The sequence below is a fragment of the Pteropus alecto genome, unplaced genomic scaffold (genome assembly GCF_000325575.1).
Source record: "Pteropus alecto unplaced genomic scaffold, ASM32557v1 scaffold251, whole genome shotgun sequence".
Taxonomy (NCBI): domain Eukaryota; kingdom Metazoa; phylum Chordata; class Mammalia; order Chiroptera; family Pteropodidae; genus Pteropus; species Pteropus alecto.
In genome coordinates, this window is record NW_006431048.1 from 3333168 (window position 1) to 3360060 (window position 26893).

The 26893-nt window shown below is 46.3% G+C and overlaps 1 protein-coding gene and 1 pseudogene across 7 annotated transcripts in view; one reads left to right on the top strand and one right to left on the bottom strand.

Annotated features, from left to right (window-relative positions):
* Positions 1–26893, bottom strand: part of MYLK (myosin light chain kinase) — a 236631-nt gene that overhangs the window by 73767 nt on the left and 135971 nt on the right. For 6 of the 7 annotated variants that reach the window (XM_015595959.2, XM_025052108.1, XM_025052111.1 and 3 more), the window contains 5 exons: positions 24019–24153; positions 20859–21011; positions 8333–8470; positions 6368–6565; positions 5425–5674 (listed from right to left, as the gene is read on the bottom strand). In XM_015595959.2, coding sequence (XP_015451445.1) covers positions 5425–5674; positions 6368–6565; positions 8333–8470; positions 20859–21011; positions 24019–24153 — 874 coding nt within the window. The remainder of the gene's footprint in view (positions 1–5424; positions 5675–6367; positions 6566–8332; positions 8471–20858; positions 21012–24018; positions 24154–26893) is intronic. The other variant, XM_025052116.1, reaches the window with a different exon arrangement.
* LOC112486158 lies at positions 25516–25634 on the top strand (annotated as a pseudogene).

Consider the following 26893-nt stretch of genomic DNA (forward strand, 5'->3'; position numbering starts at 1 on the left):
ACGTTTCCCCAGCCGTTGTTTAAAAAAGAAAAAAAAAAAAAAAAAAAAAAAAGAATCTTCTGGACAACAGCTAAGATAGGCATGCAGAAGTAGGAATATTTTCCTGCAAGTATAGTACAAAAAATAATACAATCAATCAATCATTCAATCAGAGACTAAACCTGCTGAGGGCTGTGATGAAGCTGCAGGGTCTAGACTGTGCAGCCTTGGTCAGCCTGCCCAGTCACTTTGAGTCTGATTCCATGGCTCCCTTAATACAGAGCTGTTATTTCTCTCTCCTCACATTGTCCCCCCATCTGCTACTTCCCCTTTGCTTGCTCATGAAATGAAAACACCATCCAATCCTTCCTTACCCATCGGCTGATGCCCACAGATCAGAACTTTTTGTATTGCAAATCTAACAGGTGTCTCTCTAATAACAAAGTGGCCCTTTCTCTTCTTCCTTCAGGTGGGAGTAGCTCTGAATTCTTCAATCCACTGTTAACTGTTCAATTTCCCCAAGCTGGTGTGGGACCAGCTGAGGTCCCATCTGCTCAGTGGAGGGGCTGTTCCATGCTTGGGTGCTGCTAGGTACATAGAGCAGCTCAGCACTCTGGCCCCAAGAGGCTGCCATCTGCTGGTGTTTCTGAGCTCTGACCAGCCAAGAGGTTCTGTTTAGACTGGGATAAGGGGTGGGGGCAGGTCTGAGATAGGGCAACTCTTTATGATGATAGCCACCCATTTTATATAGCACCCTCCAGCTTTCATGATTTTCACAATGATTCTTTCTTGTCCCCAAACATCTCAGTGAGGCATAGAACACCATTATGCCCGTTTAAAAGGTAAGGAAAGAAGGCTCAGGAGTTTATGCAAGGCAGTGCTGGGACTCTGGGGTTTCCCACTCATTCCCCTGAACAGGACCGTCTTACTACATGGGGCTGACGCGTGCCTTGCTTCCTACCACAGATGTGCCAAGCTCTGTGACAGGTTCCTCACACAGTCTATCTCACTTATTCTTAAACTCTGTGAGGATGGGGCCAGTACCTTTTTTATAGGTAAGAAAAATGAGGTCTATAAAGATTAACTTGCCTATACCCACAGTAATAGCTAGCAGAGAAACAGGTTGGGACCCAAGTCTACTTGAATGCAAGACCCGTGACCTTCCCACCCTGCCCTACAGTGCTCATCAGTACAAATCTATTCTGGGATATGAGTGTGTTTATGCATCTCTATGTGTGTATGTATAGATTAACCACATGCATGGATTCACACGTATGTGGGGTCAACCTGGTGGGCACTTGCACCTGCAGGTCCTTGTTTGGGAACATGTGCCCATGCATAAATCACCCCACATGGACAGACAGATGAGCACGTGTTCATGGAGCTCTGCCGATGTATGTGGGTATCTGCCTCACTTTGCTTGGCTTCTCTCCCAGTAGAGGGCCAGCGCTGGGTCAGATACCAGCAGCCCATGGTGTGACAGATGATTCTTGGGGCTCCTGGAGGTTGCTGCTCACTCCCGGGCACTGGGACCCATTAGAAGGAAGAAAAGATTGATTTATGCTGCTCCCCATCCTTTCTCTTATCTGTTGAGGCCCCTCTTGGCCACTTTCCTCAATGCTCAGGCTCTCAGAAGGCACAGATTAAAGGTTCAGAAAGCCTAATGTATGGAGAGTTTGAGGGCCTAGGGTGCTTCTTTGCTCAACAAATAGTTTTTAGGTGCCTCCTTAGTGTCAGGCCCTGGGAAGTTCTGAGAGGTCCTCAGAGCACCCGGATCATTCAACAGAAGGCTTATGAGGCTTGGGTTACCTTGTAGAATAATCATGGGGGGCAATCTGGGGGTAAGGCCCATCCCCCTGACACCCCACTTCTTACAGGCTGCTGGCAAGTATTAGACCATTCCTTTCCCATGTTCCCCCCTGCCCCCCCGGCAAGGGGTAAAATGCCAGGATTGGTGTGGAAGAGGAGGACAGGATGCCCAAGGGCCATGTTGTCTTCCTAGCCTTTTTCAACATCTCCACAGCTAAGTTTCCTTCTGTCATAAGTAGAATACAGCCCAGAGGCAAAAATCAGGAGCAGACACTGACCAGATGGCCCTGCTTTACCTCAGCCAAACTCCTCAGAAGCTATAAATGGTGAGGTGCCCTATCCCCTGAGCTGGAGTAAGTGCTATCTCCTCGTGGGAGAAGCAGGTAAGGGCTTCTGTCTTTTCCATTACCTGCCCCCAAGGAGGGAACACAGGTGGCCTGCTGCTCAACCCACCCCCAGGCCTCACCCCAAGGCACCTGGGCAGTCTGAGGGGCTGATGGAAAGTGGAGAACTTGGAGTCCCATGGCTGGCCCACTAAGTGAATCATCCCTCAGAGTGGCCTAAGGGGTTACTATTTCTCAGCCATAAACTTAAACCTCTGTAGAACCTTTAAGGCAAATCATGTTTTGAAGCCTACAAAGGTCAGAGAGGCCTGTTGCCTGGAACCCACACACCAGATAACCTAACCAGCTAGAACAGCCTCTGAGGCCATATTTGGTATCTGCATATAACTCAGTTATAAAGTCAGGCCTGGGCCTGAGGATGAGGCCCCCGCTCCATGCCCAGCCCAGGTGCTACCACAGAGGATATGGGGCTATCACCCTATAAGCTGCCCCTTTTACAAACTTACAGAGACCATTTTGCCCCCACCTCCCAACCCTTGAATAAGAAGCCCACTCCTTGGGTACAAAGCCTTGGAAGTTGTCCCACTCTGAATCACCCACCTCTGGAATAAATTTCATACCCAAAATTAGTTTAAAGAACTAATTTCCTGGAAAGTATCAAAGTTTCAAATATTTCAGCTGGAATTTGGAGCTGATTTTTTGACATTTCTTTCCTCTTTTAGAAGACAAGAGTTAGGGAAGAGAAGGAGAGGTAGAAACCACACACCCATATCTACCCCACAACTTTGAGAGAGATAGAGAGGACCTGCCTGCCCCTGCCCCTGCTTCCTTCCAGACATCCAGTCTTCCTCCTTGAAAGGCATTCTGTCCTGAGTCTAGGTCTGACTTTTGTCAGGATGGGAAAAGCTGGAGGGGAGTGAGGTCCCTGGCAGACCTGGCACACATTCCCAAGGAGAACTTTCCACTGACTTGCTCCTTCTCAGCTGGGGACAAAGCCAAAACCAGGGCACCAGTCTCCCAAAGGAATGAAGAGGCTGGATTTTGGGGAGGGAAAAGGGGCAAGGGCTATGTGGATGGGGACTTCAGTGAGATTTCCCAGGTTCTCCAAGTTCCCAATGCACTTGGAAGAAACAAGAAATGGAAGAATATCTAATTTAAAGACTAATTATAACTCCAATATAGGCTCTGCTACTGGCCTTTGGGTGGCCCGTGACCCTGAGACCTCAGTTTCCCCTATTATTAAATGAAGAAGCAGCTAGATAACTTCTGAAGTCCCTTCCAGCTGGGACAGTCAAAGTTTTATGACTGTCCCCAGCTGGGCCCAGACAGTCTGCCTGCCGACCTCCCAATGAAACCCTCCTTGCTGGCCTGGCCAACTTCCCACAGACTGTGCTTTGTTCTTCCCTACCCTTTCTTGCTCAGCCTATCCAACAGGCCCTCAGCAGCCAAGCCTCTACTCAGCTGCTAAGCCTCAGCCTGTTTTCCTCAAAATGCCACAAAAAGCTCATCTCTTTTAGATATCTGGTTTGATTAACATGAGTTTTGCCTCAAAGCACTACTCTTTCCATACAGACAAGCTCTATTCTCACATATAATGTTTCCACTATTTGTAATGGTCTAGGAGAGGAAGAGTATATCTTTCCCCTATTTTGGATGAAGATTTGTTTTCCTGATAATAACTTATCAGGCCCGAGGCAAAGGTCATTGGTTCTGAGCATATTGCTGATGGTAGTAGGATGACCAGCCAGCCCACAACCATCTCATCGGCTGACCACAGATGTGTCAGCTGAGGTTCACTGAGTCTTGCTTGCCGAGCTCAGCAGAACTTTCTAGCAGATCCATATACTCCCCAAAAATAATAATGGCTACTTTTTTAAAGCTACTAAGTATTGGGGTAGTTTGTTATACAGCAAAAGCTAACTGAGACAAGTATAAAGCCCATGCTCAGAAAGGACCCAAGTGGATGGGCATGTACTGGGTTTTGCAATTATTGTAGGAACAATGCTCCATCATGGTAGTAGCCTTGGCATGTGGCTACAGAGCTCTGAACGTGATGGGCTCAGTACAGGGAAATGATTTACCCAGGAGAGCATGCCCTTTACAAAGCGGCCAGGTGCTTGAGCAAGGGTAGGTCCAGCCATCCTCGGAATGTGGCACAACCTCCTATTTGCAGGATTAATGTGCAGACAAGTGCCTTTCTTCAGTGCTTGTACCAACCAGGGGCTGGCGTTCTGTCTCCATCAATCCAGGGTTGGCATGGAATTTTAAGAGTTAGACCATTTAAAAATAGAAGGACATTTTTGGATCATATTCATTTAACAAATAGTTACCATATGCTGACTATGGGCCAGATATATTCCAGGCACTGAGAACCCAGAAGTGCACCTTCATGGAGCCCACCTTCCCATGTAAATTAGAAGGGCCTTGAAAGGGAGGAAAAAAGGAATAGGGATAGTTAACTTTCCTGTAGTGGTTCTAAAATGTCTACAAATTCTTTGATGCTCATCTCTCCAAAGGTGGAACTTAATTCTCTTCCCTTTGAGTATGAAATGTACATAGCAACTCACTTCTAAACTATAGAATGTAGTAGAAGTAATGGTATGTGATCTCTGAGGGTAGGTCATAAACGACATTGCAGATTCCAGCTCATTCTATCCCTTGGGTCACTAGCTCTGGGCAAGTCAGCTGCCACATCATGAAGATACTCAAGCAGCTCTATGGAGAGGTCCACATGACAAGGAGCCGAGGCCTCTTGCCAACGGCCCTATGATTGAGCCCTCTTGGAAGTGGACCCTCTAACCTCGGTCAAGCCTTCAGAGACTGTAATCTCTGCTGCCATCTTCACTGCAACCTCATGTAAAACCCTGAGCCAAAAATTACCTCTAGCTAAGCTGTTTCAAATTCTTGAGCCATGGAAACTGAGATAATAACTGTTGTTTTAAGATGCTAAGTTTTGGGGTAATTTGTTACACAGCAAAGATAACTAATAATTCCCTCTATCCGTCTGCTTTTCCAATTTTCATCTAGTCTACCCTCCTTTATGTTTTCCATATACCAAATAATGGGGGAACAAAAGCCAAGCTATAGCAAGACAGAAGACTCTGGGGGAACTGAGCCTAGAAGGGAAGGTTCTATTGTACCAAAGTGGAAGAAATGAATACTTAACAGCACCAAGCACTTTCTTTACCTTGAAGCCCAGCCCCACATTATTTTGTGCTTCTTCTGGCTTCCCGGTCCCAGGAAGGGACTTAGACAAGAGGTAGAAATTTGGGGGCAGGATACACAGACTCACTTAAGCAAGATCTCATACTGGCCAGCATGCCAGGGCTGCACATTTTTTAGAACCAGGGTGAACACGTCCTCATTCTGTAGCACTTCGAAGTGGCCGGTGTCTTTGGAGAGGGCCTTGCCATCTCGGAGCCAGTGCACAGTGGGGAAGGGGTCACCAGCTATGGCACAGGAGATGAGGACACTCTGGCCCAGGGAGGCTGTCACTGAGCGAGGCTTGCTGATGAACCAGGGCTGGGTGCCGTCCTGTGGCTCTGGAAGTTGGCAAAGGGTAGAGTTAGGGAGGAAAGCCTCTCAGCAGAGCATCCACGCAGCTCCCCGTGGCAGTGAAGGTCGGAAGACAGCACGTTCCCCAAATAACAGCTTGCCTAGAAATAACTTTTATTGGATACAGCACTTCCTTTTTATGGCAAATCTGTCTTGGCTATGTTCTCAGAGGATAATATTAACATGAATTTGTATATCCAAAGCAAAGGAAGGTAGCCCAGAAGGTACAGGGCCACTGGGCTGGGCACTAATGATCTACATCAGATGTGATGATTAAGAGTCGTCACTTGCTTTATGTGCACTTAACTTGTCTCTCCTCTTAAAAGGAGGCTCTAAAGGCAAGGCCCTAAAAGGCCCATAACTCACATCGAATGCTATCACTGGCAAATTGTTATGGGTATTACGAGATTTCTCTCCCATCATTCTATGCAGCTGTCATCAGTGACCCAGAGAGGGCAGGGACTTCAGAAGCCAGGGAAGGGCCACTCAACCAGAGTCTGAGATGTAGGATGAGGAGCTGGTCCCTGGGTCTGGGAAGGACCAAGAGAGCACAGGGTACATAGTGGGAACAAAGTAGGCTCACGTGGTTCTTCTGCCTCCAAATCGCTTTTGGAGAGGCCACGCAGCACCTCCTCCCACTGCTTTCCCCGCCACTGTTCCCCGCCACTGGTCAGCCTCACCTTGCACCGTGAGCACGGCCTGGGTGCGAACAGCTCCGGCGCTATTCCAGGCTTCACAGGTGTATGTGCCCGTGTCCTCTGGGAACACCTCCTGGATACAAAGGCTGTGTCGAGTGCCTCTCTGTTCGAAGTGAAAGTCCTCTGACTCCTGGATCTCAGTCCCATTGTGAAGCCAGATGACTTCAGGGGGTGGGTTCCCTGAACGGGGAGGAAGGGCAGGGGCACTGGTCTGGGAGGTGCTTCCCTGGGCCACGCGGCACATCTGCACACAGTACTGTGACACTGTACTAAATATTTCACTAAACTCTCTATGCTTCAGTTTCCCATCCAGAAAACATTCTAACCATACCTACCTCATAGGATTGTTGGAAAGATTACGTTTATACAGCTCTCTTAGCAGCCCACTAGAATAGCCGATTAGAACAGCATCTAGCACAAAGAAAGTACTCAACTCATGTTCATTATAATTATTTAACAACAGGTTTGGGGAAGTGGAGAAATATGATTTCAGAGGTGAGAAAAGAAAACCCAGGAAAAATGGATTTTAAAATTAGTATTCAGCTGCCTGCTGATCCTGAGTGATCACAGGGTCATCGGTTTGCAGCGAATGTGTTTCCTGCTCTGCCCTGCCTCACACGGGCCTGCGGGTCCAGGCAATGCGCTGTGACTTCACAGTTACTGTTGTCAATGTTCACCAGCAGGAAAGCTCAGGTGCATTTCATTTTGCAACCAAACCAACGTTCTCTGAGGGTGAAGATGGGCGCCAGTATTTACAGGACTTCCAAACACAGCTCATGCTGGATAGCAGTTTCAGTTTGTACTAGTCTACTTTCCTGGGTGGTTTCTAGCAATTAGTTGGGGCATAAAACAATGAATGCCTGTGAGGATTTCCTCTGCAGTAAGAGGTGAACCTTTATCTCTGCTTCCAGAGGGGCAAAGCCCCAGGACAGCTGCTGAGGGAGGCTGAGTGGTGTCAGACTCTGCAGAGTCTCAAAGAAGATACCACATCTGTCTCCAGTGAGTTAGGCAGCACATGTCTGGAGGCCAGGTGCACGGCACTCTGATTTCTGTCAGCTTGAGGCATGTGGACAGGGAAGGGGACCCATTCCTTTGCCTGGAACTGTCATGGGACTGCGTCCGGCCTGCAGTAACAATGAGCTCACAGATCCTTTATTGCTTCTGCAGCTCAAGAGGAACTAAAAACCCAGGAGGATGACCTCCAAGCTGTCAGAGGGACTGTTCAGTGGCCAGCAAACATTTGTGTATTGAATGGGAGACTTGACACCCCAGAATTCTTTTGCTGTCCTTTAGCAAGAAGTGTGACATCTCACACTGCGCTGCTAATCACATTCTCTTGTCACCCCACTCCTGTTTTAGAAGGACTGCTGATCCATCTTCTCACCTTAAAATTTGAATAGAGAAACTGAGAATATCTTATAAGACAGCAGTCCCCAATCTTTTCGGCACCAGGGACCGATGCTCCTATGAGAATCTAATGCCTGATGATCTGAGGTGGAGCTGAGGCAGGGATGTTAGTCCTGGGGAGCAACTGCAAATACAGATGAAGCTTCGTTTGTTCAGTGCCACTCTCCTCCTGCTGTGACAGGCACCAGGGGTTGGGGAATCCCTGTTCTAAGAGTTGGGAAGTCCTCACATCATCTGGTTTTGTACCATTGTTCAAAATCTTCCGAGCTATATTGGTCACACTATTTTCATATTAATCCCTGACCCTTTAGCCGCCATCTTCTTTCTGTAGACTAGTTAACCTTGAATCTAGAAAACTGTGCTAGGAGAAAGCAGAAAAGAGGGACCAACAGGATCCACTTCTTTGGGTCCACAGACTCATAGTCCCATGCTGATTTTCTAGTGGGTCAGTGATCTGAGCAGGGCATTGGAGAGCAATGCCCATGTTGGAACCATGCCCATTTTCATGTATACCCTGAGGACAGAGATGCAGAGACAGACCTGACACCTGGACTGTCATGGTGACCTGGCTTCCATCCATGACTTTGAGATCAGAGAGGCCCTGCAGGAACAGAGGTGCGACGGGCTTGCCAGGAGCTGTGGGCAGAAAATATTCACTCTTCCCGTCACTCTTCTTTTCTGTGGCAGACAACAGAACATGAGGTGAACATTCATTCATTCATTCATTCATTCATTCAACAAACAGAGAGTAAATGACCCCTTGGCACATGACTGTCAGGTTCGGGTTCTCGCCAGAAACTGACTGCTAATAGATGAGGGTTTGGGGGAGGCCCTGGAGATCACTGGGAGCACGATGTGCCAACTTCTCTGCTTGGAATGCTCTTGCCTGATAGTGGGGAAGGAACGAGGCCTCTGCAGGGTCACGCCCAACCTAGGCCCTGGTTCCTCAGGAGAACTTCAAAGGTGAGAAGTCAATATTTGGCATCTTATGAGATTTTTTTCTTAAATTTTATTTACTTTTTTGAACAAGTGATACCCTCACATGGCACAAAATTCAATAGGCACCAAAGAGTACATGCAAAGTCTCCCCTGTCCCTGTCCTCCAGCCATCAGGCATCTATCTCTCCCCAGAAGCAATCAATTTTCAGTTTCTTGTTTATCTTGCCAGAGATGGGCTACGTGTATAACACACATAAGCAAATAGGTAAACTCTCCTTTAAAAAAATAACAGCATAATATACATAATGATTGGCATCTTGCCTTTTCATTTAGCAGTCTATCTTGATGTCTCTCATAAAACAGAACTAAATAGATTCCTCATTGTTTTCTATGACTGCATGATGCTCCATTGCCATCTCATGAGGTGTTAAGCATCTCAAGAAATCCACAGAGAGGACATTCATTAGAAGGGCTTAATTATAAAGACTGATTATCCCAAGCGCTGGTGTTAGAGAGGATATCGAGCAAGTGGAACTCTTGTACACAGCTGGTGCGGATGTAAAATGGTACGGGCCTTTTTAAAAAGAGTTTGGCAGTTTCTTACAAAGTTAAATATACATTTACCATATGATCCAGTGATTCTACTCCTGGGTATTTATACAGGAGCAATGAAAACACATATCCACACAAAGATCTGTACACAAACATTCATAGCAACTTTATTCCTAATGGTTCCAAAATGGAAACAACCCAAATATCCATCAATAAGTGAATGAATATACAAATAGTGATATTGCCACACAATGGAATACTACTCAGTGAAAAAAAAGGAGTGGACCAGTGATAGACACCACCACAAGGACAAATCTCACAAAAAGTACATCGAATGAAAAGAGCTAGACAAAGAAAGAGTACCTACTGGATGATTCCACTTACATAAAATCCTAGGAAATGCAAAATATAGTGACAGAAAGCTGACCAACGGTTGCTTGGGGCAGAAGTTGGGGAGATGGATTATAAAGGGGCACAAGGAAGCATGTGGGGATGATGGAGATGTTCGCTTTTAAAAATTGTGGTGAAGGTTTCATGAATGAAGTTTTCAATCAAACACCAAAAATAGAAGCAGCAAATTGTACATCAATATTATCTCAATAAAAACCAGGGGGGAAAGATCTTTCTGAGAGAGAAGGAGCATACCAGCTGGTCAGAGATAAACTAGAACAACTCTCTGGGTTCAGGGCTGGCCCACTTGCCCCCATTCTGTCCTCTGGGGAGATGGGTTACCAAATAGTTTTCCATTATTCTTGGAACCCTCCCCAAGCTGGGCTCTGACCTACCTGAGCCGAAGGGAAAGCAGCAGCAAAGGGGCTGAGCTGGTGTCTGTTTCCCACATAGGACAGCTATGGAGCAGGACGAGCTCATAGCTGCCCAGTCTCTGATTTTATCCTTTGTCCTCCAGCCAGGTGGCTAATTCTTTTTTTTTTAGCTCTTTTGTTTTTGTCATTTGTTGGGGGCCGGGGTAGAGATAGAGAACGCCATAATATTTCTAACTTAAACTCTTAAGTGTTTGGGGAAAGGGATTCTGGTATTTTGGGTTCTTATCAGCACACAGCCACAAATGTCAGGTCTTCTCCAGGAATCTTGTAGCCATGGGGCTACATTTCCAGGGTGCTTTACATACCTGAGAAAGGCCTAACTCCAAACTTGCTAATGAATTTTTATCTGTTGGCACTGAAAACAAAATATGGCCCACTGCAGAGCTCTCCCAGTGTAGCCTCTCAGAATGAGGCTGGAAGAGGCTGGGAAGGCCTGGGAGGCTAGAGGAAAATTTCCCCCAAGGCAAGTGCATTGTGAAGGGCATGGAGCTGGACCGCAAGGCAGTCAAGACCAGAGGATGGGCTCAGGCCCCCCGCTTCCCTGCCCCAGCCCCCATCATGGCTGTTTCTGACAGAGGGTCGGACAGGCAGACTTGGCAGAAGGCCCCAGAAGTGGGCTAGGGGATTCAGTATTGGATATGCAGAGATCTCGTTTCTCTTACTGGGCCAGGAAAGCAAGCTGCCTCGGGAGAGTTGAGGAATTTCCTGTCTTGCACAGACTGAGAAGGCTTAAGGACAAAATGTTTTCGCCTATCCAGAGTCCTCCCTGTTCTCCCCTCTCCACTTCACAGAGTCCCCAGCTTCACAGAGTTCCATGCAGATACACTCTTAATCCTAGGTGCTGCAGGAACATCGAAAACCCTAGTTCCTTCTCCTTCGAGGCAGTGGTGGCTCCTCTTTGGCCCCTGCCCTCTCTCAGGTCTTCCCACTGCCCAGTGTCCTGGCCTGGGGCTTTGGCAAAGCCATGTTACCCTATGGGTCTCAGCCAGTGAGGACTATAAGCATATCTGTGCCTCCTTCTCCTGAGAGGTGGCCTGGGCACTGCCCCACACGTGACAGCTCACTGGTTCTCCAAAAGCCATCAGAAAGCTAGGATCTGAGGCCGAGTCACTGCCTCTCTCTGAAGCTCAGCATCCTCATCTGTATCATCACAGGACTTTCGGAGTTTTAGAGAAAATGTGTGAAAACACTTTTTAAGACTATTCACCATCAATAATAACACTTCAGTGAGGCTGGCCCAGAGCTGACTCACACCTATCCACTTGGGCTTAATTATATGGTGAGTTTATCAGTAGTGGCAACAGAACAAATGGAGATTGGGCCTTGTCAAAGGATTACGGGCGTTTTTTTTTTTTACGTGACCTGAGGCAAATACTGTTAGGAATACAGAAGCATTGCTTAAAAATATCATGGGATATATCTAAAGTAAATAGAGAACAAATTTTCATTGTACTCCCTTCAGGAGAGAAAGGCAGTCACTGAATTTGTGGGAGCCAGCCTGGGGCAGCCATTTAGTTGCAATGTCACTCATGGCCTCTGGCCCTGTTCTTTCTTCCCCAAGGCCCCACGGCAAGAAGGAGGGAAGAGGGACCCGACTAGGAGTAACTTTGCTAGATGAACCTGTTCTCAGACCTGCCGTTTGGGATCACATGGGTCTCAAGTGACTGAATCCAGACTTGTGAATGGCTGAGTCATCCCCAGCATTCCTATGCCCCAAATTATTCACGGGGTATGAAAACCAACCAACCTTCTTCCCTAGAAACACATCTGCGCTGGGAATTGGAGTCAGTGAGGATCACAGTTTTTGGGCAAGCAGCTTTCTTTAGGAGCCCTGAGAAAAGCAGTCCTAATAGCATCCTGAAACCCCAGCCCAAGCCCACTACCCTGCTTCAGTGACTGAGAGGCCAAGATGTGCTCATGTAGAGTGACTTGCTCAAAGTCACATAGTCTGTTATAGGCAGACCCAGAGCTAATTCCCGGGCCTTCGGACAGCAAGGCCAAACTGTCCTAGAGGCTGTCCCTTCCAAGGGAACCAGCCTTCTCCAGTGATGCCCATAGTGAACTCTCTATGAGGACAAATGTATTACCTGCTAACCACATCCTAGACCCTTGACAAGGGAGAAATGCTAAAGCAGACCAGGCAAGACAGGCAAAAAAAGGGCAGTGTGTACATATTCCATCTAATTCCAAAGCCAAACAATTTATACTGACTCATCTGTGGCCTATAGATCAGACATCAGTTTATGCTCACTCTCATGTGGTTGTAGATAAAATAAGAAGACAGATGGACACGGGCGCTCTGAACACATGGCTCTAGCTCTGTGAGCTAAAGCAAGTTCCCCACCTAAGCCTCAGTGTCGTCTCCTCTAAATTACTGATAATATAATTTTCATCAATTATTGATGATAACATAATATTGATAAGTGTACTGTACATATCATCGGTATCACCCATGATAAATACTGCTTGGTTTTTAGATGATTAAAAGAAATAACATGTAAAACAGCTAGAACGATATCTGGCATATAATAAGTATAAAAATAAATGTTTCGTGCCTTTCCTAATCCAACTGATCTTTTTGGTTGCAAACTCAATCACACAATAACTACAATGAGAAAAGACTCCCCAAATGAGGACATTCACATTTAATCAGGCAGGGATCTGAGAGCCACCACTGAGATAACATTATGATAATTCTTTACAAATTTCAGCACTTCAAGAGTCTAAAGGATGCTCATGACTCTGTTCAGTGTTATCCTCAACTTCTTCTGAAATGGAGGAGATTGTGTGCCCATTTTACAGTGGAAGGAGCTGAGGCTCAGAGAAGGAAGCTGCCCACTCCCCACCCCTCGCCCCAAGGTCTAGGGGTTGACGTGGCTCTGGTCTGAGCTCTCTCCTTCCACTGTCCTGAGAACACAGGCGAGCCACCTAGATTCCACAGGGAGCCTTCCGTCATTGTGCTCATTCCCAGAGTCACCAATTACTCTAGAGATGTGCTCTTGTGGGGCAGTGCTTTAGCTGTCATCTGTCACCACCCTCGTTTAAGGCAGGGTAGGAGGACGAGGGTCTGAGGTGAGGGTCCTAGCGGCAATGGCACCTCAGGGAACCTGAGCCTTCTTCATTTGGGGAGGGCAGGTACCGGCCATGGTGCACAAATAGCTAAGGAGGGGTCTCTGGGACCCAGGAACAGACTTGTTGCCCAGCTCAAATGGGACCAGATTAAATATACCCCAGGTTTCCCCCACAGCTGTGCTTCCTGCTGCTCTGATGAGACCAAACCCAGAGAGGGCCTACTCTCTGGAATCCAGGAAGGGCTGGACCTCCTTGACTTACTGGCCTAGGATTAAAGATTTAAAGTGTACAGATCCGTTGCTCTGGTACTCGGTCAATTGGCCAATGACTCCCCATTCACTCACTGACTCACTTTGTCATTAAACTGAGTAGCTAGCTATTGATGTTCTGTTCCATTTTGATAGAAAGGAAAAGAACCAGACCTTCCAATGGGGGAGATAGGAACTAAGATTAAGAATACTTATAAGCAGTTTACTGACAAGTAAAAATGATGCCATGTAGACTAAAGCTGTCCATAGGACTTGAGAAAGGGAAACAGTAGGAAAAAGGGAAGAATAGAAAGAGGAGAAAAGAGAAAGAGAAGAAGAGAGAAGGAATGTGGGAGAGAGATGGAGGGGAGAAAGGAAGCAGAGGGAGAGAGACATGGCTTTCTGATCCCACCGATCCTGAGTTCCTCCTCCTTGGCCATTTTTGCTCTGTTTTGACTCATCGGAAACTGTGTTTGAAGACAGTTCTTAATCATGAACTGAAACATTAAATTATTGCTCTGGTGAAGCAAAAGTGTCAGACAAATGACCTGTGCAAAGTGGAAAGCGCACGGGCTGGAGCAGCCGGGGGCCCAGTGCGGCCGCATCTTCTTAGCTGGGTTGTCGGGCAACTGACTTAACCATTTTCTTCATTCACAGAATTCATTCAAAAGTGGAAAGCGGACTTGTTATGGGAATTAAATAAAACAAAGCAGCTTTTTAACTGATTAGATTTTTTTTTTTATCAAAACAATGTTCTTCATTAAAAACACTGATAGTAGTTTTAGTTTAAACTCTAACATAAATTGGTATTAAACTGATATTTTATTTTGAAAAGATTTTATTAAAAACTTCATTAAAAACACTGATAGTAGTTTTAGTTTAAACTCTAACATAAATTGGTATTAAACTGATATTTTATTTTGAAAAGATTTTAACTGGAGAAAGAGTTAAATATCCATGCAACAGGTACAATTTACCTCTCTCATTTAACCCGTTCCCCAAACCTGGAGACATGAAGGAGGCCTTTAGCTCCTCTTGGGCTTGAAATTAAGAAAGCCCTCCAGCCTGTGTCCCAGTGTCTGGCTGTGATCTCAGCGGCTCCTTCTACACTACGATAATTCTCCTGTTCTTCCCTTTGGAGTCCTTCCTTTCCATTCTACGGTTTTAGTTGGAAAATCAATTCTGAATTTCTCCTTAGAAGTATGTTCTCCACCTGCCAACTTTTACTAGCCAACTTCATGCTCTTTGAAGCACCATGTTTCTGTATCTGAATTTGCATTAAATGCACATGCTTACACGTGAGTCCTCGAGGAATTTTCCTTGAAAATGGCCCTCTGCAGTCTCTCAGCTCATTCAAAACTTCTTTCAGATTAAGACGAAAAGTTGTGGAATGTGACATTTGAAGTGTTTAAACAGATGACACGGAAATATAAAACAGAGACAGAATGTTGGTAGGAAACCATCTAAAGAGCTCTTTGTTGCAGAGGACCTCCACCTACTGTTGTCACAGGCATTTACTAAGTCCCACTGTCGGAGCCCCAGCCTCTGTCTGTCAGCAACTCAAGAGCATTCAAGATTCACAGGCGATCACCAAATGAAAATGGACGTGCAGTGGCCCTCCTCTACTTCCTAACGTCCCCTCTCCCAACGCTTCTCAAGCAGGTAGATACACAGACCTCTTGGAATGTTAGGGGAGAGGAAGTGATTGATTGCCTTTATCTCAAATCTACTAAGGATTTTCCTTAATTGTCAAGGTGGCTATTTTGCTTTGTCATTACAATGAAAAAATACCATTCCGACAGTATATCTGATTCCCTCCAAACACTTTTATACTACGGAAATTCAGTAAATCACTAACCAAAGAAAATTCTAGAAGCACAGTCCTCCCTTCTTCCTTTATTTGGTGCTCAATATCCAGCATAGTTTAGGGATCGAAGACTAGTCTCCTCCTTTCCCTAAATTCTAGGACTATTGGCTCTAGAGGACTCATCAAAAAAGGTTACTATCACCCAGCTGAAGTGGGAGCATGGCCCCTCTCCATCTGCAGGGTGCCTGTGCAAGGGACAAATCCCCAGGGAGGTATCTGACTTCTCTTCCAACAAAAGTCCTAATCAAATAAATCTACTTGGAGAGTCAATACAATATCTATATCCGTGGCACACAGAGATTCTTCCCCCATAGCCTTGTTCTCTTTTGGCTTTTCTTCCCCCACTGACTTCTCTAGAACCTAAGAAGCAAATGAAAAGAGAAGTGTGTGTGGAAAAGAATGAAAGGAAACAATGGCATAGGGCATCCCGAAAAAGATCTCTGACCAGTAATGACAGGGTTGCTAGATGGGAAGCTGGGATCATTGCCACCATGGCTTTCTTACTGCCTCAGAAGTTATCATCAAACTCTAAATGTCTTAAGGCATAGCATCCAAACCGCCCAGTGTTCCTTCCCGATGAGTGCCTGGAAACCTCACTCCTCACCACAGTCACAGTGAGGATCACATCTGTCATTATAGACACAGAGCTGTAATTCTGGATGGCATTCTTGACCAAAGACTCCAAGCAAGTAAATGGCAGATGTGACCCACAACGCAGTGTGGAAGTGGACAGTTATAAATCTCCAATTAGTAAAACGAGGCTCAAGTTCTATGATTTCAACACAAATGTACAAATGTATACTTGGAAGCCCTTCTGTGACATGAAGGACCTGCATGTCCAAATTCTGTTGTAGTCAATCAACCTATATAAAAGAAAAATATTGGTTTTAAAACAATTTAACATTTAATTGCTGGCCTTCTTAGGATTTAAAAGACTTTTGGACAGATAAGGTTCTTAAGAAATAAAAGACAAGTTAAAACTGATGTTCATCCTTCTCCTTCAATAAATTTCCCTTTAGCTAACATAAGTATTAAAAAGTTTTTAGAGTTTTTAAACTCATGGTGGGCAGGGGCCATTCCTGACATGAACTGGACAAATTATATAGTGTCCAAAGTACCTGAGCATAATATAGGAGAGAGGAAGTGGCGGCCGGTGTCTTCCAATCATGCAGGCTCTCAGTGCTCTAAGTTGCCCCACAGAGTACCTACCTGTCACTAACCTGAAAAAACTGGGCTTCTACTGATGCTTCCTCTGTGAATGGCTGACTTCACTGGTGCCCGCTGTTTTCATTACAAGCTCTTCATCAAAAGAAATACTCTAATACATATGTTTATTAAGTTTCATTTTTTCTAGAGATCTTTTTTTTTTTTTAAATGTACTCACATTTTATGTCCTTAGGTGCCTTTAAGAAACCCAGCAGGTCTTCAGTTAAATAAACAAACCAATAGGCTGAAAAGCTATGTCAGAATGGGTAAAATTAGCAGGTTAATAAATCTAGTCACTTAAGAATTTCAGCCTTGACAAAAATACTCCAGTAAGAGATAAATTAAAATACTCTAGCCTAAGGAAGCCCTCGACCAATGACTCAGTTCAAATACACTGAAATATCTATTCTCGATCAGATCTTCCTCGGCCCTGCAGGAATTTGGATTAATCATCCTTTAGGCTCTATCCTGGGTCAGGAGGGAAGGCTTTCATTGCCTTGTTAACAATTGAGGATTTTCTTTCCTCGAGCGGGGCGAGAAGGAAAGAAGGAATATTTGATGAAAGACTCTGAGGAGTTAATTTGTGGGTTTCCTGTATACTCCAATGAGCATGGAGCCCCCAAGTACCTGAGGAGGTAGAGGAAATGCCCATTGCACAGCTGGGGAGACTCACCAACCTCAGTTTGCTGTTTCATTCATTCACTGAACACACGTTTACATGGCAGGCCCTGTTCTAAGGGCAATAATGGATAAGACATGGTCTCCACCTGCAGGGATCTTACAGTCTGGATTAGACAATTAGACAATTAAACAAGGAATTAGAGTTAAATTTCATAGATTATAATGTTTTTTTCCTGCCTCTATCTCTGAACTCCTCTACCACTTGGCCACCCACTCACTGCTCCAGCTACTGGCCGTCTCACTGTTCCTTGAACGAGCTGATTTGTTCCTGACACAGGGCCTTTGCACTTGCTGTACCACCTGCCTGGAGCACTCTTTCTCCAGTTCACTCTAGTCTCTTCCTAAAAGCCACCTCTTCGTAGAGGTTTCTTCCATCACCCAACTAAAAAAGGACCCCTTCCACCCTCCTAGTCTCATTCTCTTAATAGCACTTGTTAGTGTTTGATTAAACCAGATGTTGATTATTGCCCATCTCCCCATCGGAATGTAAACACCATGAAGGCAGAGCTTGTTTGCCTTGTTCACGGCAGCCTCTCCAGAACAATGCACAAAGTAGACGCACAATAAAGATTTCTTGATAAATAAGCACAATGATAGGGGAGGTATAGCTGGTAAGAGAACTCATTCTGAGGTGCTTAGGGAAGGCTTCCAACAGGAAGTGACGTTTGTGGGAGGGAATTAGCTAGATTTTGTGGGAGAGGGGTACAGAGGAGAGGAAGCAGGGAAAAGTGGCTGAAGAAATCATGACAGAATGCTGGGCCAGCAACTTCCGGATGATTGCAAAACCTTGGCAAAAGGCTAAGGAGGTGAGAGAGAGTCCCCACGTCTGGTCTTCACCAAAGTATCTGCTGAACTCTCCCACAGAGCTTGACTCCAACAGAGCTGCCCTCAGAAACAGCTCTGCCCTGGAACCCAGACAATCCAGGGAGATGCTTTGCTGAATGGCGCCCTCTTGTGGCCAGAACCTCTAGAATGAGGTGCCAGAGACCATGCTTTACTGCCTGGCCCAACAACTCCTTTCTCTAATCCTCTGTCGGATTCTCTCTTCCTCCTTCCAAAACAGACAGACGACCACCCACTTTGGTAAGTTGATCCTTTGGCAAGATGGCTCCTTAGACTTGGCATTTTAAACTTTTATCTGGTTTAAAGGTTGGGGCTCCGTTGGACTAACATCATAACAGCACGCACTGAGCACTTCCTATGTTCTGGGGACATTATGAGTATGCATTCATTTAACCTTCACAGTACTGGGGGTGATTGTTAGTGTGCCTATTTCACAGAAGAGGAAGGTGAGGCCTAGAGAGCTGATTAGCAGTCCAGGTCGCAGGATTCATACCCAGACAGTTGGCTCCACATCCGTGCTCCAACAGTGGCCCAGAGCCACACTGAGAGCAACAAAAAGGCCAAGCCTAGGCAGCTAAGGGAGAGGCCAGAACAGTGTCTGGCACAGTAGGGAACAACAGCCTCCACTGCAGCCATCTCCCACCCTCTTAAGTGGCCCCCAGAGGATCTGGAGCCAAAGGAGCTGCCAATAAAGTAAGAAAAACTCCAGTTTGTGGAGGGAGGATGGTGCAGGATAGAAATTTGAGCTTCCCAAGTGCCTTGGGGCACAGAGCCAGAGGTGTCACTGTGCCAGGCTCGGCAGGCCCCAATCCTGTGCAGACAGCCCAATGCGGCCAGCCTGAGCACGTGGCTGTGTCTGTCGGCCTCCTTCACCATTTATGGTATCTGAGCCTCTGTTTGGCCTTCACAGGCGAGTAAATCCCCGCACGGGGAGGGGGTTCACAATCACACAGAACTGCTCTCAGAGAAAGTCCAAATGGCCCTGGCAGAGTTCTTGCTGGGGACCACTGTTTCTGCTTTAAAATACACTTGGATGGATGATCAGGCAGGCCCCACTCCTCCCACAGACCTGAGGCAAGAAAGATGGCCACAAAGACTTCTCGATCCTTCATCTGGGGACCCCCCACCTCCAGCAGGACTATTAGCTCAGCTGGGTCTCTCTAATCCAATCTTAACACAGGCAACCTGGGACAGGCTCTGGATTAGCTGGACTATTGGCTGAGGCTAGCGAGGGAGAACTTTGGATGACACACACATCGCATGCCACTCTGGCTCTCTCTGCCATTACTAGACTTTGGGGTAGGCCACTTGAGCCTCCAAGAAGAGTCCCTTGGTGGGAAGAGGAAGCTGCTCTCCTGGCCCAAGAAGACGAGGCTCAGATCTGGTCTTATTTCCTCTTAAGTCTCATCACCACAATTTTCCTAGGCTGCTCAGTGAGCCATGAAATGAAATCTGTGAGGATAAAGGGGATAAATGTGTAAGCCAAATTGCTGACTGACAAATTCCCCAGAGGCCAGAGACAGGCTCTGACCAGAGTTTGGAGGATCTCCTAAAAGAAGGGGAGGTCAGGTCATGGGTGAAAACTCCATGCCGAGGCACCTCGGGGAAATTAGACGGGCCAGGCTGTTTGCCCCGTCTTGGCAGACAGCCTCACAGAGCCAGCATCGGCCACATCGTTGGTCATTGCCAGTTTCTTTATCCCTAAGGGGCTGAAACTGCCAAGTCACAGGAGCCTCCCGCTTTGGGCCAGGGGACACACACTCCATAAAGGGCAGGCACAGAAAAGGGCACAGGCTTAGAGTCATGAAAATCTGGGTTTGAAAGGCCACCATGACTTACTAGCTTGGTGCACTTAAGCGAGTCATGTTAACTTCTTGAGATCTCCAGAACTCTCTGCGTAAAATAGGGAGAGACCCCCACCCCTACTCCCGCAGAGCTGTTGCGGTCCAGATGAGAAAACACAAGTGAGGTGGAAGTATTTAACACAGTAACCAGCACATGATTTCTCCTTTGCCCTTTTCTGTGAAACTGTCTCCTATGATCTTCCAGAAGGCGGCTGCTCACGTTATAGGGAACCTCTCTCTGGAGGCCTGAGCCCTGCGGGACAGAGTGAGGAGACATGGTCTCCTGCTAGTCTGCTGAGAAAGCAGAGGACAGTGCACCCAGTCCCATACCCAGGTCCCAGCCACACACAGGAGTTGGGGCCCAGGCCTGGGGTGAGTGTGGGGAGTCAGGCTTACCTGAACGCCCTGGACTCAAGAAGCATTGCTACCACCATGGATACCACAGCCCAGACAGCTCTGTCTTGAGTCCTGTGGCTGCCCCGTGACTTCCGGGGACTAAGCGCTTGGTGGGGATCAATGGATGACCATGATAATCTGATTACTGGACACCAGGCTGGTGATGTATAAAAACAAGCCTGGGGTGGTGGGGAGGAGGAGGGGCAGGAAGAAAAAGAGGATAGACTGTGACCCTCTAGAACCCTCAATGTTGGCACTCTGTTACCCAGTGTCCCCCAGTACGTGAGGGGTCACTGTGAGAACCCTAAGTCCTAAGGAGATAGGGATACTCCTCTGAGGTCCTCTTTCAGTGTGTGCGGTTTTCTTCCTATCAGACCAGGAGCTTCTTGAGCCAAGGGAGTCTTTGCCTCTTTCCCCTGCATCTTCTCTCAGTCCCAGTGGGTGGGGCGAGGGGGGTGGGAACTAGCTTTTGCATGTCCATCTCCCATGGAAGACCCTCATCACCGTGAACAACAGGAGGCCATCTCCTTCTCCTGCCTGCCTTTGGGTACAGTGCCTTTTCACCAAAGCAGATGTGTTCGCAAAGGCTCCTACCGTGGACAGTGACCCGGGCGCTGCAGGACACCTGCCCTAAGGTGTTCTCAGCCAGACAGGTGTAGATGCCATCGTCTTCGGGCAGGGCATCCTGGATGTGGAGCTCTGCCATGCCAGCTGCGCAGGTAGAGTGAGCGTACTGGATGGGCTGCTCTGTGGAGGGAAGCACAGCGAAACTCAGGCTAGCTGTTGTCATGACACTCGTGCTCACCATGACCACTCTGATCCATTGAGGGCTAATGATGTGTCAGGCCCATATCAGAGGCAAGTGAGTGGCGAAAGAGGCAAGTACTAGGGAGATGAAGGAGAATGATTGTGTAGGGTGAAGTGAGATGGCTGAAAAAACTGGGCGAAGAGGTTCTGGAGGCATTTAGGATGCGGGAGGGAAAGGGATATAGTTCTGTGAATTATTTAAATAAGTAGTCCTCAAATCCACATCCTGGACTTCACAGAATTCTGAGCCTGGAAAGAATCTCACAGGGCCATTTGGCCCATAGCCCAGCCTCAGGCAGAACAGACTTCGTCCAGACTGAACAGGAGGCTCCTGGCTCCTTTTAGAAGTCTCCAGAAACAACGATTGCATTTCCCACTGCAGATATTTATCAGAACCCTCAACCTAATACTGCAATTAGGTGCATTTTAGAGTTCACAAAAAAAGATAAATATGGGAAACTAAGAAGGACTCTTCCCAGATTATCTTCCACAAGAGTCCTTTTATTCAGGTCACATCAGGTTCTGCATGGAGGTAGAAGTACATGCTATGAACTTCAGTGTCTTCCTTAATGTTATACATTCCTGAGAATTTATCATTCCAGGATGTGAGCTTTCATTTCCAGGAAAAAAAAAAAAAAAAAACTCTCATTACTGAAGATTCTGGCCTTAGAGCAGGAACGTGTCTGTTCACCATATAGGAAGCAACTGTCAGTTTCTTCCTTTGTCAGGCCCCAGAGTCCTGGTTTGCACTTCATAAAATTGGGGGTGGGCAGTGGGGATGGGAGAAAGTACAGAGAGAAGTCCTCTCCCTGCAATGCAGTGTTTTCTTCTGCACATAGCAACACTTCATGTCTCCAGGACAGTCTGGCAGAGGCTGCCAAGCATGCCATAGGGCCCGAGGGAAGAGATTCTGCCCGACGTATTGCACTTCATAAAAGGGGGCTGGGGACTGAAAAAGGCAGGGCCGGGATCCTGCTACTGAGAAGATTGAACGCCACTCTTTGTTTTTATTTTTTTTTCTGAAAATGACACCCTAGAACCAATCTTCCTTGAGAATACCAGTACATCCCACGACTGCTATCAAAGTGCCTCAGCTGTCAAAACATGTACCAACAAACTGTTTGAGAGCTCTAATTTTACTGGAGCATAAATCATCGTGGCCTCACAAGCATGGGATGAAATGGTGGCCCCCCGAAAAAGTTCAGGGCACTCAGAACTGGGAGCCACAGAACTCTCCCAGCTCCTAGAAGGTTAAGACCAGACAGAGTTAGCGGCCAAGGGAACCCAACTTGAGCACAATCGCCCTCTAGTGGTAAGGGGATGGAAATGCCAAGCTTCAACGAGAATAAGAAGGAGGGGTGGGAGGGTGGTTGTTTTTCAATCCTGGGTGGTGTAGACCAGAGTCAGCAAACTACTGTTTGTGGGCCAAATCCAACCTGCAGCCTGTTTTTGAACAGCCTGAAAGCTAAGAATAGTTTTAAAATATTTTAAATGGCGGAAAAAAATCAAAGGAAGAATTATTTCATGACGTGAAAATTGTATGAAATTCACACTGCTGTGTCCATAAATAAAGTTTTATTGCAACGTAGCCACGCTCCTTCATTTACGTATTGTCTCTGGCTGCTTTTGTGCTACAACAGCAGAGCTGAGCAGTTGTGACAGAGACTATGGCAAAACTGAAAATATTATCTGACCCTTTATAGAAAATTTTTCTTGACCCCAGGCTTGGACTCTGAGCCAGATAGAAGTGAAATGCTCTTATTCAGATCTATCACTAGCTCTTAACATCATGTTCTGTTCCAACCACAGGGAGGCTGCCTCTTTGCAGTTGGTTATAGGATCCAACAGAAGTTCTGTCCTTAGTGAGGGGTAGAGGGAAGGGAGACTCAATTCTCACTTATCTACCCAAGAAGATGACCCATAGGAAGACTCCATGGCACCATCTCTAACTAAGATAGTTTGTACCAAAGCCTAACAAACTATCCCAACAAGGAAGCTTCACAGGCAACACATCGATGGGACAGAAAGAGCAGGGGCTACTTCGTGCATAGGCGACGAGTGCTGCTGCCCCCTTAAGGGGCCTATTCTGTAAGTTGTGAGAGCTGACCAAGCCCCAAACCTTCTGTCCCAGCCCACTTCCTCACCAATAAAGAAGCCAGCACCCACAGAAGCGGTGGGGTGTCCAACACCACCCAACCCCTCAACGGCAGAGAGGGACAAGTGCCCTTGTCTCCTGACTCTTGGCAAGTGTTCCTTCATCCTCCTTGTTGATCCTCAAAGCAGATTTCATTAATTGTATGGATTGTTATCAATTTTAAAATTAGAGTTCTCCCATACTTTTAGAATTTAAAGGTCTTTTAAAAAAGTGAAGGGTGATAAAATATAATTTTTTCAAAGGATCTTACTTGGCAAAGAAAAGAAGTTGGCATGTCTCCATAAGAATATAACATTAAAAAGAATTAATGGTCTGTGAACCCAAAAGCCACCTGCCACTAAATAAAAGATGGGCTCCTTTGGGCAACTTCTAGTGTGGTTTGTTAATTTGGTGGTTTATTTATTCATTCATTGACTCAACAATTATTTATTGAGGGCCTATTTTGAATCTGGCCATACAAAAAGGAACTAAGTCACTTGTGCACCTATGTGCCAAGAACTTCGTAAAATGTTTTATATAAAAGATCTAATTTAATTTTCACAACCCCTACTTTGGAAAGTAGGTGGTATTATTCCTGTCTTGCAAGCAAGGAGCTCAAGGCTCAGACAGGAGTAGTAACTTGCCCAGTGTCCCCAGGCAGGCAAGAGCAGACTCCCAGCTCCCATTATCTCTCTGTACCCTGTGCTGCCTTCTTAGGCATACGTGGTTGAGAGTAATAAATGGGGAAGTCAGGTGAGAATACAGGACTGGGGCAGGGGATCAGGGTAGAGTGCTGAGCCAGGGGGGACTCACCATTGAGCAGCCAAGTAATTTGGGGTGCTGGGGTTCCCAGCACAGAGCATTGTAGCACAAAGTCCTGGCCTTCAATGACGCTACAGTCCTTTAGGACACTGGAGAATGAGGGGGCCACCTCCATCCTAGCCAGTCCTGTGAATACAGAGAACAGAGAAGCCATCTCAGATCACAGCTGGCCCACTCTGGTGACTGACTGCAGTTACCCCAAGTCTTGCAGGCGGATGCCTCACTGCCTTTGGCACCCAGGGCCTTCTTGGTTGCCTGGCTTTGCCTTATCTTGGTTCATACCTGGAAGGAGAACACGTCCAGTGTAGAGACCTGGAGCCTGAGACAGAGGAACTGGAAGGGGTTTTTTTACTGTCACAAAATGCCCCAGGTCTGGGAGTGTGCTGGGCCTGGGCCTGCCTTCTCTCCCCTGGGACTCAGGTACCTCCTGTCTTGTCTTGGTTTTTGCTACCCTGGAGCATCCTCAGAGCTCCTTCTTCCTGCCTTTCTTGGTCCTACTCTACTTCCCACTGTCTCTTATCTTCTTTATGTCCCATTGGTGACTGCACGGTCTTGTGAATATTTTTTTACATATACAGACCACATGCACACTGGTGAGAACGTTTCAATTTTAAATTATTATAATTAGTTTTTCCAATTCCAGGACTGAATCAAATGACAAAGACTCATGTGTGTTCTAGTCTTCCAACCTAGGCCATGTGTGTTCTAGACTCATGTGTGTTCTAGTCTTCCAACCTAGGTTTGGAACTGCTGGACGCCTGGGACTATGCGTTACCAAGTTACCTCATGATGTTGATGAACAGCCTCAGTGAGAACCACCCAGCTGAGCTTTCCAGAAGGCTTCTACATCGATGAATGGAGGAGTATTTTGTAGTTTGGGGATCTTAATTAAGAGCAATAGGGATAGACAATCTCTTCTAACAACTAGAATATGCTACAGAAATGTCAAGGTGGCTGATGGCTGAGAAAAGGTGGCTGGACTTGGTGACTAGAGACCTCTCACCTGTGCTTTTCGAGAGAAGCTATACAATACAGTGATAAAGGGCAAACCATATTATCTTTCAGGGTTTTAAGGGCAAAAAGTAATATTTGAGGGCTTATTACATGCCAGTACTTTTTCAGACGTGACTGAGACAATACCATGAATTTGCTATCTTTGGCTCATTTTACAAAGTTAATAGTTTCCCATAGTCAAGCCCAATGGTGAAGCCATGCTTTATGCCCAGCTGATCTATGTCCACACTTCCTCCTCTAGACAAGAAATCCCCTAAGGAGAGAGCAGCTACAGAGGAGAATAATGGTGCATCTGAAAGAGACTGACACTCAGGGAGGGATGGACAGATTACCTGGAGTGGTGTGGAGAGGCACAATCTCTACCTTTTCCTCCTGCCAGAGTCAAATTCTCTCATTAGAAAAATACCTTTGGGAGTCATTGAAAAGAATATGGGCTTTCATGTCAGACCACATGAGTTAGAAATAGGCTATCTTGCTCATGGCCATGCCACCCTGAACGTGCCCAATCTCGTCTGATCTTGGGAGCGAAGGAGGGTTGGGCCTGGTTAGTACTTGGATGGGATTCCACCTAGGAATACCAGGTGCTGTAGGCATTTAAAAAAAAAAAAAGAAGAAATAGGCTATCTTTTACAAAGCATGGGCAAGTCTCTTAACCTCACTACAGGCCAGCATTCTCATCTGGAAAGTGGTTGAAACTATAATTATCTGCTAAGATTGTTGGGATAACTAAATGGGACAATGCACGTAAAGCATTGGCGAAAAGCCAGCACATTAAACAGGCTTTTGGTGGAATGTTAGCTGTTATTATGAAACGGAAGCTGTGCATAGACACTATACTTGGCAGCAAGTTTGGGGGTCAAAGAGAATGCAGAGATACAGTAGGAGCTAAAGGAAGGTATCTTTTCATCTGTTGAGCAGAAGGAAGATTTTCTTTCCTTTGTCAGCATGGGGAAGATCAGGGCATGCTGGTAGGGAGAAGAAAGAGACCTCTAGATAAAGGGAGGGAGAGAGTTAGTGGTGGGAAAGTAAATCAGTATTAGTTACAATCTTTGTGAAGATGGGAAGAGATGGAGAGAAAAGTCTCGGTAAGAGAAACAGCTTTTCTGCAGTAATAAGAAAAGAGAGAGACAGAGGGTGTGGCAGGAGAAGCTAAAAGAACACAAGTCGGATGACCTGCATCTTGGTGACACTGTCTGGAGAAGTTTTAGAACAGCTAGTGTCTCCAAGAAGAAAGGGAGTCAAGAAACATTTCTGGAATGGCAGAGCAAGGACTTCTGAAAATCTCCTCCTCCATACAAGCAATAAGAACGCTGGCAACAACTCAAAATCAACTTTTTCAGAACTCTGGAAATAAGCCAAAGGCTTGCAATATTCTGAGGAGCATTCATTCAAAAACACTCAAACAGCTGAATCTCGGTAAGAAAAGCAAGTTTTGCAGCATACTCAATTCCCATTCCTCTCACCCCAGCTCTCTGGTAGCTTTAAAAATCAACATTCTCTTTTGCCCCCAACCCGCTGCAAGTATAGTCTCTCTGCACGGCTTCCATTTCATAATAATAGCTAACACTTCAACGAAAGCCTGTTGGTTTTTAACCTTTGGTGGACATCATGCCATGTGTCCGTCCCTGCCCAGACAGAGAGCCCCATATGATGAGGCTCAGACTCCTGGACCTGTGAACTCTGCCTATGGGCACTCCCACTTCCAAATGGAATGGATAATATTCCTTGCAAAGGAATTCATGAACAAAGTAAAAATCCCAATTAGGAGGTTCATCAATGATATGCAATGAAAAGTAAGACTATTGCCACTCCTTTCTGTGGACCCCCAGTTTCCCTTTGTAGAGGCAACTTG